A 19,621-nucleotide genomic window follows, 5' to 3' on the forward strand; every position below is an offset into this window, starting at 1 on the left:
GCCAAATCCAGCAATTATTAACAAAAATCAGGGGGGAGATCAGTGTGGGACTTGCTATGTTCTCGGCAGCAGAGCCACAAGCACACAAATTGCTGCTGGCATGCCTGGCCACAGAGCAGGGCCTCTGTAAAGTGCTGATACCACAGAGTAATGGCACCTGGCCTGTAAAGCAAGTGCCTTTAACTGTTTTGGGGGGTTTTGGGGTGGCTAGCTTTTCAATTATTATTTTTTAGTAATTTATATTTTTGCTGTCTTACTATAGATTTGGTTAATTCTCACCTTTCAAATCTGAAAGAAAATGCAAACAATACATTACAAAGATGAAAAGTGGCACATATGGGATGACATTAAGTGCTGTAGTTTCCCTGAAATAGTAACTATTACTTTGCTTATACCTGTGTAGCCCTTTTGTCAAAAATACTCACCAGAAGATCTCCTTCATGTGTATGACCCCATATCACTGTTCTTCAGCACTTCTCAAGAACGTAACAGCACACAGTTAAACTTGAAAAGAAAAAGGGATTTATTCTTGCATAATTTCACTCACACAACTACAGTCTCATCCGAGCCAAACAAATTGCACAGCCTAAAACCGCATGGGCAGTTTTCACCGTGGTGACTGCAGTCTTGGAAGCAGCACAATTCCTTAAGCAGGTGAACGCATTTTAAGAGCCTTTGCTTAAGAGGACCATGTCTGATAATAAAATTATTTAACTAAGCGTGGCTGAGGAAACGTGACGTTCGCAGCAATCAAAGTACAGTTGGAACTGTCTTGCTAGAAACAGCGCTGTCTGATTCATAATTATTCATTACACCTATTACAGATGCTTTGAAAACCAAAAGAAGACAACTTCACGGTATAAATGTTTTACTGTCGAACAGTTCGATGTGACAAAAACGAACAATACAAATTAATTGCATTTTCTCTGAGGGGAAAAAAAATAAAGAAGTACCTTTTTCTCCTGTTTGGCCAGATCTTATAATATCTTTGTGATTTTTAGGATCACATGAATGCTACGGACCCCAGGCCTGGTCACTCCAAAAGAAGCCCATCCCCAGGGTGCAAACCTAGGAGAGCCTGAAGGATGTGGTGAGATAGGAAAGGAAGGACTGAGAGCAGGAGCAGTGAGCTGGCCAAGCACCAGGACCAGCACTATGGTTCCACACGCAACCTTCCCTCTTCCTCCTGGCAAGAGCAGGTTACACCATGAGGCCATTCCCATGGAGCAGCCACCACAGCTGGGGGGGATTTACCCTCCAATCCACCACCCAATGGAAACCCACCTACATTTTCAGGGGGGGAGGCAAAGATCCCACTGCTCACCAAGCTCTTACTTTTTAGCTCTGCCCCTATTTCTCCCCTTTGTCCCTTACTCCCCTGCATGCCAGCCCTCTCCTTCCACACGTGCTCCCTGCAGTGGTCAGGAGCTGCTGGCTGCAGGTCTGACACGGGGCTTGGAGAAAGCACCAGCTCCCTTCACTTGCACAACACTTGACCATCCCAGAACCAGCTGCTAAATCCAGGGTTAGGGACACTTTGCAGGTTTATAAGCAGCACAAGGAATTCATCTACAGTTGCAGCAGAGCCTTTGACAACTGTATCAAGCAACTAGGCTAGTTTAACATATTCTTACTGCAGTTCTTTATTCTCTTAAATTAGGTCCTAAATATATCCTCCTATGTACAGAAAAATAATTTCCCAAGGACAGCCCCTATTTTAAAATATTTAAATGAACAAACAAAACTGGGTTCCTATAAACTCTTTTCTGTTAGATTTACTCAGTATTTGACAACAACATAGCTGTGTTTTTGTAGTATATATACAAATAATCACATATATATATATAAGCATGTACTTAATTATAGATACATCAATACGCATGTAGGGTAAGAGTGCTGGGGCTAAACAAACACCAGGATACATGTGGTATGTATGTATAAAGCACGCCCCTCAAAGCTAAGGTGATATAACCTGATTCCCAGCTTTTGTGTGTTTCAAGGGTTCTGACTGCTGGATTTGAATACACTGAAGTATCACGGTAGCAAGCAGAGCAGCGTGAAACATGATACTGCTGTTGCAGTAGAAGTTTGGACTTGTCACATCTTAGTTTTGAAAATGTATTTAATAATATTACAAAAACTGCATTATCCACAATGTCCCCCCCAGCCCTACTCACATGTAACAAAAAGTGATTCATTTCTTTTTAAAGGGTAAAAAAATCATAAAATGAACATTTAAAAAGTCCCCTCATAAAAACTCATGTTGAGAAAATACACAATAATTATGTGCATCTAGAAAAGAGTTCAGTAATTTATCAGCTATTTGGCTTAGTGGCAGCTCAGTGACATGCTCTGTCTTTCAAGGTGCCCAAGTCAACTCACCGGCTGCATGCAGGGCTTTACAGTCTGGCTTTCTACCAGCATCATACTTGTCAAAGTACTCAGTATTTCCAAGGCTGAGGTCAGCCTTAGTGGCTTTTTATTTTACAGCACTTCCCAGTGGGTCACGGTCTGTAAGTATGAGAATTCTGATTTGCCCAGTAGATACAGTTCAGGTGAGTTTAGTGGCTAAAAACACTTTCAGAAAGATAAGAAAACAACTGCAAAGACTATGAACTATTTATGCATTTTACCTTGATCTTGACATTTTGCTTGATGCTCTATTGCAGTTTTCCAGCCCTTACAGTGCTTGAATCAAGCTCATAATGTAGATTCTACTTTATCCAAGGCTTCTGAATTCCTCCATGCATCCCCACCAAAGCATGTAGGCACCTGGCTGTCTTTATGTTGCCTTTGCACTAAAGTGGGGCACGAATTAAAGTTAAGCACCTGCTGAAGTGCTTGTTGAGCCAGGGGCTGCGCCAGAAATGGCAGCTACCAGATGAGCTGCGAGGGAGAAGTCTGGAAAGGAGTCCCTAAAACAGCACTGTTCCACACAGCTGAGCTCTGGGAGTTGAGGTTTAAGGGAAGGAAAGAGTGATGCTTTGCAAAGGACTTAATTAGTTACAAGGCAGAAGCACCAGTTTACTCACAAGACGTACAAAGAAGACAAACCCAGAGGGAACGCAGCAGAACAGGGAAGTGAGATGAGGTGAGATGTGTTTTCCAGTCACCCACTGTGCTCACTTGTGCAGCATAGCCAGTGTTTGGCTTGAAGAGAGGCAACAGGCTCAGCAGGTGGAGAAAATCATGTCTGGGAGGGGACCTGGGTGACCTCAAACATGAGCCTCGACCCCAATGGCAATGAACCAGGGGCTATGGGCTCAGCTCACAGCCTGGCACAGAGGGGAAAGACAGCAGGGGTGTGTGCTCAGGTGACAGGCTGGACCATGGAAAAGGGGGGAGCTGAAGCTGCCATGAACAAAATGACTTCCAGATGCACCTGTGGAAAATGAGCTCAGGTGGTTTTCCTGAGAGGCATATCTTAAAGGGCTGCCTCCTGGCCACGGGGAAAAAAAGCTCTCAAGGTGGATCAACAAGACCACGCTGATCCTTAGAGCAATCATAGCAGTGATGGAGATGATACAAGTGAAAGGACAGATATCTGCCCTGCTGATGTGTAACGGCATTGCTGGCAACTACCTCATAAGACTGTATGCTGCAAGGACAAGTCCTTTGAGAGACAGAAAACTGGCACACTGATGGTGGTGCAGTTGGTTCCCCTGTATGGAAAGGGCATGGACCCATGCACCTCCGGATGGCTCCTGAGAGCTGCCTGGGTGGCACCAGGAAAGCAAAGAGCCAGACAGCAATGTTAACAAGTGTATGAAGTCCTTGTGAAAGGATCTTGAAACAACACAGTACCAAAGCACTTCAGACCTGTACCGCAGAAGGGAATTCCTGGAAAGAGGTGTACAAGGGTGTTACAAACACCGAAAAGCTCTACTTGTGTAAGAAAGCGCATCCAAACTCCTGCATAAACACAGAGCTGCACTAAATCCAGTGTGGCTCTCCCAGGCTGAGGACAAATGCAGGATTTATTATTACTGTTGTTATATTATGGATGTTCGGGATCCTGGATAATTGAAGTTCTGCTGTGAGACTATGGAGCAGTGTTGTTCCCTTCCAGTTTCTGACCCATTAACTCAGTCCTATTACAGGACTTAAAACCAGGGAAGCACTAAGGAGAAACACTATTCTCCTTGTTAAAATTAATGTACCTAAGGGAATAAAACAGGTTTACAAGCTCTGTGTTGTAGTGAGGATGCTCATCTACATGAATCTGCTTTTTTAATCCAAAATGTGATCCAAGCATTTTCTGGGCTTCAATTTCGCTGTTACAGTTATTTTGCATTATGTTAGGAAAAGTTTACACACATCTTGATGGGGCTGGAGAAGGGACCTGTGAGCTGAGCTGTGCTATTTTAGGAAGATATTCAGAGATATCAATAACCAGCATCTGAAAAATAGCATCTACATATAGGTATTAAATACTGTTAGCACTGACTAGCCGAGTTCGGGCTGACTGCCAGCATGTGGCACTCATAAGAGGATGGCTCAGCCTTCATACGTTGTGGTAATGCCAGCTGGCTTTCTAAAGACAGGAAGAGATACCTGACTTCCTAGGTACTGCTGTGTGCCTCTCCCTTCGTCAATACAGGTGGCATTTAAACAAGCCTATGAGAAACTGCAGTTTGCTCTATGAAAACACTAGGAGGAATACAGTGAATGAGTCTCTTTTCTCTTTCAGTAAAGAGCATAAAGTCCCTTAAAGCAGTAAGTCCTGGATGAGCAGGAAGCCTATGCAGCTATGGTGAATAGAAAAGCAGAAAGCTGTAGCCCACACAGCCATGAAGTTAATGCAAAGCAATGTGCAAGACTATAGCATACCTGACCAAGGTAAACCAGGCTGGAGTCAATGGGTTTCTAAGAACTTTTGGCTAACACTAGTGAAAAGTAGTTCCATCTGGGAAGCTAACAGTGCCAGTATGCTACAGAGCTCTGAGGGAGAGCAGTAAGAAAACAGGGACATCCTGATGCACAGTCAGCTGGCCCTAAGGGCATATATACATTCTGTCCTCGACACAGAGGGATTAGGACAAGTTTTCTCTAGGATTAGACCCATTATGAGGGATTCATTAAATATTGGTGAGCCAAACTCCAGCCTTTCATCATCATCCTATCTGCGTGACTCCTGACATTAATGGGAGTTAAACATTCCTCTGCATCGAGGGTCAGTGGGAAATCACAAGTGATGGTGCTTGGGAAGGTGCTCAGTTCCATTACAATTCCCCCAAATGGTGCAATTGTACGTGCCCATGACAAGGGTCGCAATCAGAGGAGCCCCTGCAGCTAAGGGTTCCCCACTTCCAGCACCAGCTGTGTTTCAGAGGCCGGTGCAGCTCCTTGAGGCTCCCTTTGAAAACATGGCCAAGATTTCTGTGTTGCACACAGTGTCTTTTTTTGTCCTGTTAGGTCTATTCAGCCGTTGCTGTAATGCATGCTGGTGAAACGAGACCGTAAAAACGTGATGCTACTTTCTAAACACTGAAATTAACATTCACCGTATTTACAGCTACTGAGTAAAATTAGAACAGCGATAAAAGGTTGGACAATGACATTTAATGTTATTCCAGTAATAGATTTTTATCACTCTTTTTTATCCTACCACAACAATGTGTATTTTCATATACATTATATTTCATAAAATGTATTGATATGGGATTAGGAAAGCATGGGTTTAGTACTATTTACAGATTTTAATTGAAACCATTTTCTTAACAACATTGAAAAATAGAAACTTAAAGTTTTCTTAATCGTGTTTTTAGCCAGTTAGTGGTAAACAAATGCATGCCTAGGAAGTTACACTCCCTCTAAAAATGTGGTCAGTCGAAAGTTTCCAACTAAAGTGTGTATCTCTGTTTTGTTTCAAAAAATACATAAGTATGTCTGTCATTTCTGATACAAAATTCTACACTATCTTTAATAAATAAATAATAAAGCGATTCTGATAAGTATGAAATGTAAACTTTGTTGTCCCTCCAACATACTTGGATTTTTTTTTCCCATTGCTTGAAACATTACAGTGGTCTTTTAGGAAATTATAATACACAGACACTTCCCAGCACAGTTTACACTTACTATCATACTGCATCTACCTATCCGTTATGAATATATCCTAATTTCCTAATGGAAATCAGTAAGACTTGTAGTGCTAGAGAACACCACCTATACAGGAAGGGTGAAACCAGTACTGAAAGGACATGCAAGGAACACCAAAACCTAACAACAGGCTCCACGAGAACGTTCACATGCTAATGAAACAGGCTGACACCTCCCATTCGGAAAGAAAGTCCTTACAAAAATACTAGTGTATGCATGATAGGTCATGAACAAAATGAATCCAAGGAGAACAAAGAGGAATAGAGGAATTTTACTCTTAGAAGTCTATTCTCTCTTGAGTCCAGACTCAGCAAAGCACTTACACATGTGCTTAAGGGAAACAAGACGTAAGTGCAAGCTTAAAGCTGGGTGCTTTGCGAAACAGGGAAAGTTTGCTGGATGTGGGTCTATGTGTGTGTATTTGTAGAGTTAAATGGATATATAAGCCCTGGCATTCCCCCATATGACAAGGCTTTTACTTTGGGGTCACCCACTCTGCACCATCACAAGCACTCTGTTTCTGGCTGCATCCAGTATCGCTTCCACCAACCCTGTGGTCATGCTGGCTTCCCACAAACACCTTGGTGAGCTACACAATGCTGCTGCCCTGAATTTAGTGACACTGTGTCAAACACAGGCTTGGTCCAATTTAATAACTGGTCACCACTAATTGCTTTGCAAACTAGACTCTGTGGGGTAGGAATTAGCTTCCAGAGCTAGAGCTGTGATTTTGTGAATTCCCCCACTGCAGGTGATGGATCATCCATCTGTGGTCACACAGGCAAGCAGCAGCAGGAAAGGAACATTGAAGTGGCATAGCACAACATACAGCAGGGCTCTACATTTAATCCTTCACTTACTGTTCAAACATTTACAGTCCTACAGAAAACAGCAACTTCCAAAGGTACCAAGTGGGTGGACTTTTCTGGACTGCAATTCACCTCTGTGCAGAAGGCCTGTACATAATTTATTTTCAGGGGCAACGTGCATCATGAAGTGGTATGTTAATAGAATCTTCTCTGTTTATACATATAGACTATTTATTTTCTAAGTCTTTTCAGTACCATCATGAAGATCCCCAAAGATCTTCTTACTGCGTAACTGCTCCTTCCACTCACGTTACATTTACACGCCACTTTGCTGAGCAATAGACACAGAATTCCTTAAGGGGGAAAACCCTGCAGAAAGCCTCCAAAACATACCAGCGTTGCCTTCTTCATATAAATTAAAGAGTAGGGTAACTGGAGCAAGCACAGCAACCTATGTGGTTTGCCAGCCTTTCAGACTGGAGCACAACAAACATCTAGGTTGTTTCATAAACCGTAACATCAAGTTCCTCATAGAGAAATTGAGGGAGGTCTCCTCACTAAACTGGGATTCATTTTTCAGTGAGAATTATCAAGGCACAAAGATGCTCCTGTTTGCTTTGATAACCCTCTTACGCGTGAAGGGCAAGCAGTAGTTTCATACCACACCAGTAAGGGTTTTGTGACAGCTTCTGCAGACACCTATTGCAGTGAACTCAGGCTGAAAGAAAACATTGGTCCCTTTCCTTCTAAGGCTCATCGAACAATTGCAGGTCTAGTCGGACGACTATTTCTCCTGTTGGAACTTCATGTAGAAGGAGACACTTTGTAACTGGTCCCTTTGAACCCTGATCCTTCTTAATGTCTGCCACACGGATCTCTGTTCTGCCCAAAAAGTCTGAAATGCAAAAAGACAGCATGCTCAGGAGTGACACGACTGGTATATGCTGCAATAAAACGCTAAATTGCAGAAGGAACTAAGCTTCCATCTACACACAAGAGGAGAAAACAAGTATTCAGTCCAACTATATCTTTTGCAGTTGAAGGCAGCCAATTGGCAGCAAATTGGATTGTATCTAAACTGTATTAGACAGCATTAGAGAGCAGCAGCATTAGAAGTAAATGGCCTCATAATCAGAAAAATCCACTATGTAACTGACAGCTGCCTCAATTCAGTAGCTTATTTGTTTTATGATATGTTAGAAAAAAGGCCAAAGGCTGCTGCACATTCAAACAGAGTGTGAAGCCCTCAGGAGGTGATAAAGCCAAGAGGTGCATCACACTAGCAACAAGGTCAATGGGCCAACTGGCCCTGGCCACGTGAATGACAGTCCTATTCAAATACCTCTTGAGAGATTATGAATCCAAATGCACTCTTCGGTGCTCCATATGTTTACCCCAGGTTATGAAATATGTATGGGTTAGGAATCCTGGGTTCATTTCTGCCACTGTTATTGCATATTACAGTTACTTGAAGACATTTCTCTTCCTCCTGCATAAACCCATCCTTTTGCAGACAGCATCCGGAGTTTTTTAAAGACTTAGCAGAGCTGCACACCATACTTCAGTTGTTGTCAAGCTGCACAAGAAAGGAACACCCAGCCCCCCCCGAAAAACAGAGAAAGCTTGATTCTTCTTGTGGTGATACTAACATGACTCCACTCGGGAGGGAGCAAGTATAGTAGGCTCCCAGTATGCAGAGGGGTTCAATACCAGGGCTGGAACTAGATGATCTTTAAAGGTCCCTTCCAACCCAAACCATTCTCTGTTTCTGTGATTTACCTCAGCAGGCATGCTTCTCTTCAGAATGGGAGAATTGAAAAATGCCCTTAGAAGGACAGCAGCTCCTTACGTACCATCTGGGGAGAACTGGTCCCTCTCGAACACCGTAATGCAGAGCACATCCTGCTCAAGGTCTTTGATAAAGAACTGGCAGTTGGAGTTCCACTTGGGGTTGAGGGTGTCCTGTATCGTCTTGGTAATGTGGCACTGAGAGCCCATTGTCACCTCACAGTATGGGTTACTCTTTCCTGGGGAGATGGAAACAAACAGAAGAGAATAATCAGGTTTCTAGGTTTGTGATCTTCCTAAATACCCTTATACAGCCACAGCTAACAAGCAAGGGAAAGACTGTGGCCTCACAGGACCTTGTGGCTTATGGTCTCTAATGTGGTGGAAACTAAGTTTGTCTGAAACAAATGCTTTATTGAGGAAAACTGCATGACTATTGCTGAACTGCACAAAATCAGTTGTGTATATTTTAAGCTTATTAAAATTGCTTCATTAAACAAAACCATGTTTTGGACAGAACCTCCTTCAAAGTTAGTCTGACAAATAGGAATGTCTTCTTCATAGAGCATATTATGAAAAACCCAAAGCACTTACCATGAGACCTACAGGGTTTTAGTTCAATGCCTTCAACAATATTCACCATCAACCTCCCAATGCCTGTTGCTCTTTGTGAGCGAACTGTGGTGAAACAGAAGACGTGAGAGAAATTATTTTTCTGCCTGTGGACTTTTCCACAGAAGATGTGACCCCCTCATCCCATGCTCTACCTAAGTAGGCCTTTTCCCTCTTCTTCTTTTCAGTCTCTATGTAAAGTTCTGAAGCAGCTTTGATCTTCTGAACCCAGGCAGTCCTTTAGAAGGAAAGGGAAAAAAAGTTGTAAAATACCATTCCCATTTTTCATCCCTGGAGCACAGCAGACAAAATTAAAGGTGTCCTTCCTTCCCCACCAAGGCTTTGGCCCCATCAAGGGTTCTATGACATTGAAGCTGTCTGCCTGATAGAGATCTTATTGGAATTTATAGCTCCTGCAGAAATTTAACCATCCCAAGCTAGCAGATCTCACCACACAAACAATGCTCAAGAGAATCACAAGCAGGAGGGACTTGGTGAGAAAAAAATGGTGTAGATAACAGGCTTTGGTTTCACCAACCCTTTTTCTTTATTGCAATAAACTAGCATCTTGAAGTCAGTAGGTCATAGAATCATAGAACAGTTAGGGGTTGGAAAGGACCTCACGACCATCCAGTTCCAACTCCCCTGCCATGAGCAGGGACACCTCACACTAAACCATGTCACCCAAGGCTCTGTTCAATCTGGCCTTGAACACTGCCAGGGATGGAGCATTCACAACTTCACTGGGCAACCCATTCCAGTGCCTCACCACCCTTACAGTAAAGAACTTCTTCCTTATATCCAATCTAAACTTCCCCTGTTCCAAGTTTCAACCCATTACCGCTTGTCCCTAATGAAGAGTCCCTTCCCAGCATCCTTATAGCCCCCCTTCAGATACTGAAAGGCTGCTATGAGGTCTCCACGCAGCCTTCTCTTCTCCAGACTGAACAGCCCCAACTTCCTCAGCCTGTCTTCATACGGGAGGTGCTCCAGTCCCCTGATCATCCTCGTGGCCCTCCTCTGGACTTGTTCCAACAGTTCCATGTCCTTTTTATGTCGAGGACACCAGAACTGCACACAATACTCCAGGTTGGGTCTCCCAAGAGTAAGATACAGGAAGTATCAAGTGTAGCAAGCCTGTGCATCTCGCTGAAGATCCTCCAGCTAGGTAGGATGAATACCGTGCAGAGTTTAGATGTTTCCGACTACTGCTGTGAATGCTCTGCTATGTTACTATGTTGCTATGCAGAGGTGGCCGCATTTCTTTACCCCTAAGGTTTCATACCAAAATCCTTCTGAGCCATGGGACACATCATGGAGTACACAGATGATGAATGATCATGGTTCCCTGCAGGCCTTTCTGAGAAATAATTTCATACTTAAGAGACTGACTAGAAAGACTGTCAGAGAAAAAGCATGGAAGAAGGGACCTCAAGGGTTTAGAAGAATTGCTGTGACATACAAGGGAGCCTCAGACCTGAGTCAAGGAAAAAGGAGAGAATCTAGAAGCTGTGGATCCATTTCTGACCCCAAAATGAAGAGCTGCTGCTCTGCAGAGCATTGTAACTACTTACACTGGTCTAGATTTGGGTCTGACCATTTACCTGTGTTCTGCACAGAGAGCTGTTCAAGAAAAAACAACCACTTGAGGACAATTCTGTCTTCCAGCTCATCCCTAAATGGTAAATTGCAACTTCAGAAGTACACCAAGCCTTTGATCACAAAGGTCTTTTAAGATTAAATGGCAAATCAATCATTCGTTGATGCTAATGTTCTTTTCCCATTGCTCTTAGTTAAAAGCAAGTGAGTAATGAAAACATGGAGGTATCTCACCTAAAATGCTGCATTTATTAGCAATTCTGGTATAAAAGAAAGTCAAAGGTGAATAAAAGGAAGTCAAAGGCTGCCTCCCATATAAGTAAAAGCATTTAATAAGATCACCCAAATTCAGGCAGCAGTTCCTGTGGGTTCTCTCTGTAGTGAATACAGAGACAGACACCTCCAGAGGGCGTTCAGTATGTGAAGATCTGGCTCCTTCCACGGATGGTTTCGTGGAGGGTGCCTAAGCATCTCCCTCAAGTTCCTCCTGCCAGGTAGGATGAATGCTGGGCAGAGTTTAGATGTTTCTGACTACTGCTGCAAGTGCTCTGATGCAGAACAGATGATTATTGCTATAGTCTGATTTGTGGAACAGAGCCTAAGTTGAAAAGGCTGTGTCAATTTTCATCACTAAGGGTCTAACAATGATGCTTGTTCATTCTGTGCCATAGAAAAGCAGACAATATACCACAGGGCAAATGTTATCCATAAAAGTACCATCCTTTGCAAGAAAAGCCATGCATATAAATAATAATGAATAACACTGTCAGGCAGGCGGGGAGCAATGATGTTTTATACATTTTTATGCGTCAGAATTTTTAGGGGCCATACATTTGCGAGCTGGCATAACACAATGTCTATACCATGGGGAAAGGGTATGCTGCACTTTCAGCTTTCATTTTTTAACAAAAGTTATCTTTCAAGACCTTACATTTGTGTAGAGAAACCTTTTCAGTATAAATCAGTGTAGTCACTCTCCATAAGCTTGCCACAGATAAAAATCACCAGCTGAGGTTTTGAGGTTGCCATTCCTTTGATTGTTTCAGTCTGAACTGAAACAGATTAAAACTAATTGGGATTAGTTCAGTAGGGTTTTGCTTCAAGTTCGAATTCTCTATCTCACTGAACATACAGCCATACAAATGCTTGCATAGGCACAAACGAATATTAACAGAAGAAGACAGAATTGCATCTTTTGGCTTCCTTATGCTAACATAAAATGTTGTGAATATGGCCTATATATCAGCCCTCCCAGCCATTTCACCATTAGTATCATTGGAATTCAGGAAGCATCATTTTTTCTCCCTCCTTTTCATATATTGAATACCACTGTATTCTCAAGCAAAAAGAATTCTCCAGCCTTGTAAGATAAACTGCTTGGAGACTGCTAAGCACGTGTACACCATATACATTTGCACCAGACTTTTCAAATTCAGTACTAATATGGCCTATGCAGGTACTTACCTTTCATTAATGCTTTCAGCCCGGAGGGTATAGACTCTATCAATGTGGGAGATATGGAAGATGGGTTCATCTCCAGAAGGGTCTGTGGGTAATTTCACTAGTACCTCATTTAGAAAAATGGGCTGTAAAACATTAGGCAAAGCTAGAGTTCTACTGCACAATATCTGAACAGATGCATTAATTATAGAGCAATTTACAACAGATTTATCTTGTGCCTGCAGTATCTTTCCCCTTCCGCCTGCCTCCCATCTTTCTTCAGATATTTCATTATTAAAAGTTTTCTTATTACTGAAGATATAGGTGCCTCCCGAGTCTGGGAACACTTCTCCTGAAGTAAGCAAGCAGCCTGATGAAGCATAGCAATCTCTCCCACAGAGAGCAGCAAGCACTACTCTCCCCATTACCCCCTGGTACACATGACCTCTTGCTGAAAAGGTTGTTTTAGCAAAACTTCAAAAGCATTTACTCTTGTCTCACTAAAGCAAACAACCAGCTTTCTCGTCATCAGTCCCTGGAATCCCCAGCAAATGCCAAAGCTTTCATGCCTCTTTATATAAAAGTTATTGCCCACACACCCAGTATGGGAGCTGCTGCCTGCTATCCACACTGTTAGCATCTGACCGTCTTTGTCACCGTTAGAGTGGTACTTACGGTTTTGTACATTTTGTATTGCAGATTCGACTTGGGGCTGAAGACCTTGTCTGTGCCAGAAGAGCCAAGAGGTTTTATGATCTGAGTCAGGAGGAGGAAATCGTTGAACAGAAAGCCATACAGTTCCTTGTTACTCTTGGCTTTATAGAGTTTCCCACTGTGCAGAAACTTGCGTGGTCCCAGGCAGTTTGTAACAGAATTAAATACGAGTTGCTGCGAAAAGTAGAAGAAGAAGAACAACGCACTGTATAAAGTAAAACAATCGAGGTTCCCCTGAAAGAGATCAAATACAATTTTGAGTCCTGACATTGGTTTCAGTTTGTGTCACAGGGATGACGAGCAATGTCTCTGCCTTGCGCATGATAAGCGGTGCAAGTCGTAGAAAGGCTACATGAAAATTAACTTCGAGGCAGCCCACCAGTTGTGCAGGGCATGGCCTGGACAGTCAGAGAGAAGCCAAAAGCATTTGTGCCTCCTTTCAAGTTTCTCTGCCACACGCATGCATCTGTGAGTTGAACCAAGCTGATGAGGACCTGTCCTGGATTAGCAGCAGCTATGCAAATGGCCTCTCCAGATGATGAGCTTCCTTATAAAGGCCTGAATTTCTGAATTTAATAAGCTGAAATGTAATTTTTTCAAGACAATAAGTTCACCAGACCTTTTTTTTTTTTTATCTTCTAGAACTGAAAACAACTCAATGCATATTTTGAAAATCAAGCTGTGATCTGTCTGCCTCTATTACTTTCACCAATAATAGGGAGACCATCAAAATACCCTCCCATCCTTTTGCAGGACATATGGACACAATGCTTTATTGTAGTTTCAGTATAGAAACTTAGCTTGTTACCTTAAAAAACAATATGTAATGGGAGGCACTGATTCTCTCTGTGAAGTCATGGGAGAGACTTGCTCAGCATTCTTGAGTTTTCAAAATGTATACAAAGTTTTATCACAAAAAGTATTTCCTGTGATAAGCTTTAAAGCCCTCCAGAATGGTCTGGATAAGATACAGCAGAACAATAACCACGGTATTATTAAGAGCTATGAAGCCAGAAAGTTGTGGTTGAACATTGCAGCGTTGAACCTGGTACTAGTCCAGAGCCAGGCAACAAAAGCAGCATTTATCACGCAGAAGGCAATAACACGAGCAGCATAAAGGATCACGTGCAGGAGCAAACAAAAGATGAAAACAAAGGACTGAAGATTATTTGACTTGATTAATTACACTGTTTGTCCCCTGATGCAGAGCCGTAAGTGAGCCATGGTTTCTTCCCGACTGGTGGAGAAGTGCACCCACACGTGCATTACTCTAGACAGCACTTCGTTTACCTCTGACAGGCCTTCACACTGAACATGAGCCTGGATCCACTCCAGCCTATCTGAATTTTCCTTCTCCCGCACGCCTTCATTTACTTGAGAACATAATTCTTCTGCTTTCTCAAGAGCATGCTTCAAGTGACTGTGGTCAGGATGGTTTTCCGGAGTGTTTTCTATTATCTACAGATAAATAAAATGCATTAGCCTTTTCTGGTATCTGCAGTTAAAATGTATTCATATTGCCAGCCCTATGCTTCTCTTTTATTTCTTTATTTTCATCAGAGCCAGCCAGTATTTCATTTCCTCCAAATTTCATTTCCTCCTTGGCAAATATGAAAAATAAGAGGCAAACTCACAGTCTGTTTGTGAACAGCTTAAATGAATGCCTGCCTGCAGAGCCTTTGCATCAGAACACTGCTCATTCTTCTGACATTAAGTACACAAATTGCACCCATATATGGGATTATATCCATAACTGTTTAAGGAAACGCTTAAATGCCAATATCCAATTTATATCTTGTCTCTGCAAAAGTCTTGGGGCAAGTTCAGCATTATTTGGGATGGTGTTAGGCAACAAATTAAAGTTAGGAAAGGGTTGTAAGTTATCCAGCAATATAAGCTGTGCAGGAAGGTAACTTGCAATAATTTGGCATTCAGGCTTGCACACTGAATGTCATTTACCAGACTAAGGGGAGGGAATGACACTGTGGAAAGAGGCAAAGATGAGCATAAGATCGACCCGTTACTCCTGTTATCTAAATTTTTAAGTTTTCATTCAGCATTTACTGCCTTCTGGCTATTTGTGTGCAAGTTTCACCTCTTTCTAATGGAAGTATGAAGTAATTTCACTGAAGCCAAATGAGTTACCTCATTTTCGCTAGTATGATCAAATATAAAAGTATAGCTCACATTCCCTAACACAGTAGATGTCTAACAGTGACAAATCCTGACATAAGCAGGGAAACTACCCTGTAATTCAGCTATGAGCAAAGCAGCATCAAAAACATCATCTTTGCAAAAGAACGTACATTTTTAATTATTAGTGGGTATCTTGTTACCCGTTGCATAGGCTTTAGTAGAAAACTTGATAGTGGCATTCCTTTACAGCGAGGATCCATTGCTAACCTCTGAAACATTAGAGAGGTAAAATGTTGTTAGTCAGTTTGTTTAAAACCCTGCAAAATGAGCTCCTCCAAGAAAGGAAAAGCTAAGGCAACAAATGAACACCACGCCTCAGCTAAATCTGTTCTTAGATCGCAGTGGCAGTGCAGCAGAATTTCTTACAGCTTTTACAACATTATTTTTCACCTGCCTTGTCTGTAAAAGAAAAGATCTTCTTCCTGTCCCAGCACTTTACAGCAAAACCATTATTAAGTGAAGTATTTTATGGCACTATAGTTGTTTGAAAAAATGTATTCCTTCAAACAACAAAAATGTATTTCTTCAATGAGTGCTTAAGGCTGAAGACTCTTCATTCTGTCCCAACACGGAGCACCATCTGAGACTATGCTTTGCAAATTAATAAAACGATGAGCTAAATTTACACTGCACAAAAGTAATGGCGATTGCTTTATCTCTTACTTTAACAAACTCCTTGAACTCAGGGACTTCATCTGTCTTCTGCTGGATGAGTGCTGCCCCATTGAGCTGGCAGCTACAGAACCGAATGTACGGCTGCATGTGTGGCAGCTGAGCTGTCAGTATGTCACCAATCATTTTCACTGGCATCTTCTCTCCAGACATCTTCTTACGCACACGCAAAGCCCTAAACATTAAAATGTCATGTGTGTTTCATAAGTAGACCTCTAAAGAATGATTCCTCATTTATGAAATAAAAGGTTTGATTCTTACTCATTACTGATACACAGAAACCCCTAGATAATAAAATAGATCAAGATTTATTACACATTGTAAGAACACAATAATCAAGATTGCACCTTCAGCCAACATTTTTCCCACTTGCAGTAACCAAGCTGTTATTTAAGTTAATGCAATGCCAGATCAGATACGATATTAAAAGAAATGTAATTTCCTTTTGTAGTAGTTTAGATAGAGAGTAACAGACGTGCTCATGAATGAGGGGTAAAAACCTTACCATTACTTTAAGCTCAAAACTACTTCTAGTTTTTAGCCTGGTTTCCTAAGGAAAGGAGATTAATTGTCATTGAGTTGCCTGCATTTATCCTATCACTGCCATAATTTTTCAACTTGTGGGCCATTTTCAGATATATTTTGCAAAAAAAAAGTAGATAACTTAAAGCTATAAAATCCCTATAAGTTCAAAGAAAATTAGCAGCTCAGTAAGCAAAAAAGGAACTTGATTAATCCTCTTGTTTATGAAGATGCAGATTTAACCCAATCCTCACCCAGTTTCTCTGTCAATGACTAGATAAGCAACCTGCATGCACATGCCTTTAAAGAAAGCACAGCATTTAGTGTGTCCTGATGAAGCAGTAGGGATTGGTAAGAAGGATGTGAGTGAGTAGGAAGGAACTGAATCCATCAGAGGCCACAGAGAATGAAGGGAGAAGTAAGGGCACTTGCACTGCCTGGAGTTTAATGGTAGAGAGTTGGAGTTGCAGTAGCTGGAGACTTTGGAAGGAAGGGCGCAGGGTACATTGGACACAAATCCTTATGAAACCAGGCTTTGTTGGCACCTCTCCTCACAAAACAGCTCGTTCAGGTGCTACAATAACTAAAGGAACACATCAGATAACTCAGAATAAGGGATGGAAAGATTGTTGTGCCTTATTCTGCATTCAGGGATGACAGGACTGGAAATGGGTATGGGCTGTGACAGAGGAAGTAAAAGTTTACCTGTAGGTAGCCTTTGAGGCACTACTCTTGAGGAGAGGTTGATCTTGCTTTCTGGAGCACATGTACACCGAAAGCAAAGTAAGTGCAAATATTTACTCAGCAAAGAACTGCTGGATTTTTCTCAACAACAACAGTAAGTCATAGAAATGTTGCTAATATTTTGCTTTTTCCAAGAAGAAATAACACATGGCCCTTTTTGGTTACTACTTGCTGAAGTGGCAAATATTTTCAGGTACCTAAAGGAGAAGGGGGGGGGGAGAGGCCCATGATTTTGTTATTGCTAAGTATGGAGGAAAAATACTTACTTCAGTAGTTTTATATTGCACATAATCAGCTCCTTCCAATTAACAAAAATCATAGCAACTTCTTTTTCTGTTAGCAGCTCAGATTCCATTAGTGGTTTCTGGAAGATCTACAGATTCAGAAAATGAAAGCGATTTAGAGACTATATGGTAAGTATTATCAAAGTGACTATGACTGATGACTCATTTCATTTGTCTGGGGGTGAAAAAAACCCATCAGAGTAGCACTTGACACTCAGTGGAACAGACTTCCAACATGCACTGTGTACTGGAGATCCATAATAATCCCTGATACTCACTGGGTTGGTTTGTGAGCAAGGTATGGCTTTAAAAGAGAATACCCTGAATTTATGTTGATGGTGTTAATTATGATCTGGATAATCTGTTTAACAGTTGGGGAATTTAGTCAGAGGTCTCTGCAAAATATCTCAGGCAGAATTACAACTGAGAACACATTTTACTTTGCACTCCTTTATGGAAGTTCTGATTTATCTCACAATGCCTCACATTTGCACATCTTGACCTCTTTTTCAAAAAAGGGGTTTCCTTCGCTGTCAAAAGGACTGTCTAAGTCAGCTGCTGTACTGATTCCCTTTTTCCCACATAAGAGATGCTCCTTGTAACATTTAAAGAAAATCACAGTAAGTGGTAACTTACTGAGAGCCACAGTGAATGTGATTTAAGAACTTATACTTGAGAAATAAACATTCAAAATCAGGAGCAAAAAGGGTTTACTAGAGTAATACTTTGAACATCAGTGTTTCGGGGATGGTAACACAAAGGCTTAACATTAGTTGTGCCCGCACCCACACACATCTATATAGATAAATAGAGAGATATGAAAATTTAATACATATCATCCCTGGGAAGTCAAACGCAGCAGTGATATGAAACAAGTTTGCACAGTGAAGTTATTAATTTAAAACGAATAGATGAGTGATTAAAACCTGCTCCTAAAGCTGCTGTGCCACCTTACCTCTGTGACCAACTGCAGATCATTTACATAGTTCTCCTCCGTGACAATGAGCTCATGGATGTATCCCTGCCTTTTTCTTTCAGTAGGTGTCAACATATCCAAAAGATGCAAGTCTGCACACCCTGGAAAACACAAAAATATCCTAGATCTTACTCAGAGTTGTTTGCAGATTGATTCAGGTCTGTAACGGTTCAAGTAACACTTCATGAAAAGTAACTACTGCCTGTTCTGTTCACTTAATCATTCATAGGTAACAGCACAATGCTAACAATGCGTCAACTCTTAGTGATTCAAAACATAGTACTTAACACATTATTACTATTATTATTATTATTGTTATTAAATCAAGGCCATTTCCAAGTGCTGTTTTTTTCTCTGGTGACAAAGCTTAAGTCCCCCTCACCACTACCTGCCGGTTTCCAACCTGACTCTGAAGTTCACAACCCTTCAGTTGTGTCGTTCAACTGGAACCACACTGTAAAACAAATCCCCAAATGGATGGCAGTTAATAAAGAAGGGGGCAAAGCCTTCATCTGGTTTTACTGCCAAAGAAAATTTAGAGATCTCCTAAAAGGGGACAGAATTAGGAAACAGTGCTATAGTGATCCAAACAGGCACTTTGGAATTATATATAAGCCCTTAGCTTATTGATACTCTAATTTCAGGGTTCACCTTTACCCTTCCAGTCAAAGTAAGCATCCTATTCAAGAAGGTACTGCAGAGATTATCCACTTCTTCATGCTTCAATTAAAAATTGCTTCTAAATATTTGAAGGACTTCAGCAGAAATGCATGAAGGTCCTTTCCAACCCTAACTATTCTATGATTCTATGACATCACTGCAAGGATTTCACCCATTTATAGGCCAAGCCAAAGGGGTTGACTGTTGTTCCCTATCTTTAAAAGCATGGCAAGAGTTCGTAACTAAGAATGCATCTTCCATCAGTGTTGCCCTTTGTTCTTTGCAAACCGCCTGCCTGGTGTTTATCCTGTGTAGGTGCTCAAGCTTCTGTATAAATTCTAGAATCTCAGATTTTATTTTCTGTTCTGAATTAGACAGAATACTTCATTAAATTCTTTTTCTCTAAGCCAGTATTTTTCAGCTGACCTTAATTAAATTCTTCTGAAACTGGCAAGCAGAACATTTTCTTCCAGTTTTATTTTTAAAACTATTTTTATTATTTT

General features: G+C 41.5%; 1 protein-coding gene and 1 long non-coding RNA gene across 11 annotated transcripts in view; both read right to left on the reverse strand.

The window, feature by feature from the left end:
* Positions 1–1,615: 1,615 nt before the first annotated feature.
* On the reverse strand, positions 1,616–4,043 carry LOC133269434 (uncharacterized). The gene is made up of 2 exons (XR_009743455.1): positions 2,634–4,043; positions 1,616–2,511 (listed from the first exon to the last, which is right to left on the reverse strand). It is a non-coding gene; the product is annotated as an uncharacterized LOC133269434 (long non-coding RNA).
* Positions 4,044–5,542: 1,499 nt separating this feature from the next.
* The window catches only part of ITSN1 (intersectin 1), a 136,418-nt gene continuing 122,339 nt past the window's right edge, over positions 5,543–19,621 (reverse strand). For 7 of the 10 annotated variants that reach the window (XM_061453654.1, XM_061453647.1, XM_061453645.1 and 4 more), the window contains 11 exons: positions 18,438–18,559; positions 17,465–17,571; positions 15,924–16,107; positions 15,371–15,469; positions 14,355–14,522; positions 13,026–13,298; positions 12,375–12,496; positions 9,467–9,549; positions 9,294–9,377; positions 8,765–8,938; positions 5,543–7,806 (listed from right to left, as the gene is read on the reverse strand). In XM_061453654.1, coding sequence (XP_061309638.1) covers positions 7,658–7,806; positions 8,765–8,938; positions 9,294–9,377; positions 9,467–9,549; positions 12,375–12,496; positions 13,026–13,298; positions 14,355–14,522; positions 15,371–15,469; positions 15,924–16,107; positions 17,465–17,571; positions 18,438–18,559 — 1,565 coding nt within the window. In that variant the 3' untranslated portion in view covers positions 5,543–7,657. The remainder of the gene's footprint in view (positions 7,807–8,764; positions 8,939–9,293; positions 9,378–9,466; positions 9,550–12,374; positions 12,497–13,025; positions 13,299–14,354; positions 14,523–15,370; positions 15,470–15,923; positions 16,108–17,464; positions 17,572–18,437; positions 18,560–19,621) is intronic. The other 3 variants (XM_061453648.1, XM_061453652.1, XM_061453653.1) reach the window with 1 other exon arrangement.

This window comes from Pezoporus flaviventris, unplaced genomic scaffold, assembly GCF_033815535.1.
Source record: "Pezoporus flaviventris isolate CSIRO_AGI_PZ_B2104156 unplaced genomic scaffold, CSIRO_AGI_Pfla_v1 ptg000015l, whole genome shotgun sequence".
Classification (NCBI taxonomy): Eukaryota; Metazoa; Chordata; class Aves; order Psittaciformes; family Psittacidae; genus Pezoporus; species Pezoporus flaviventris.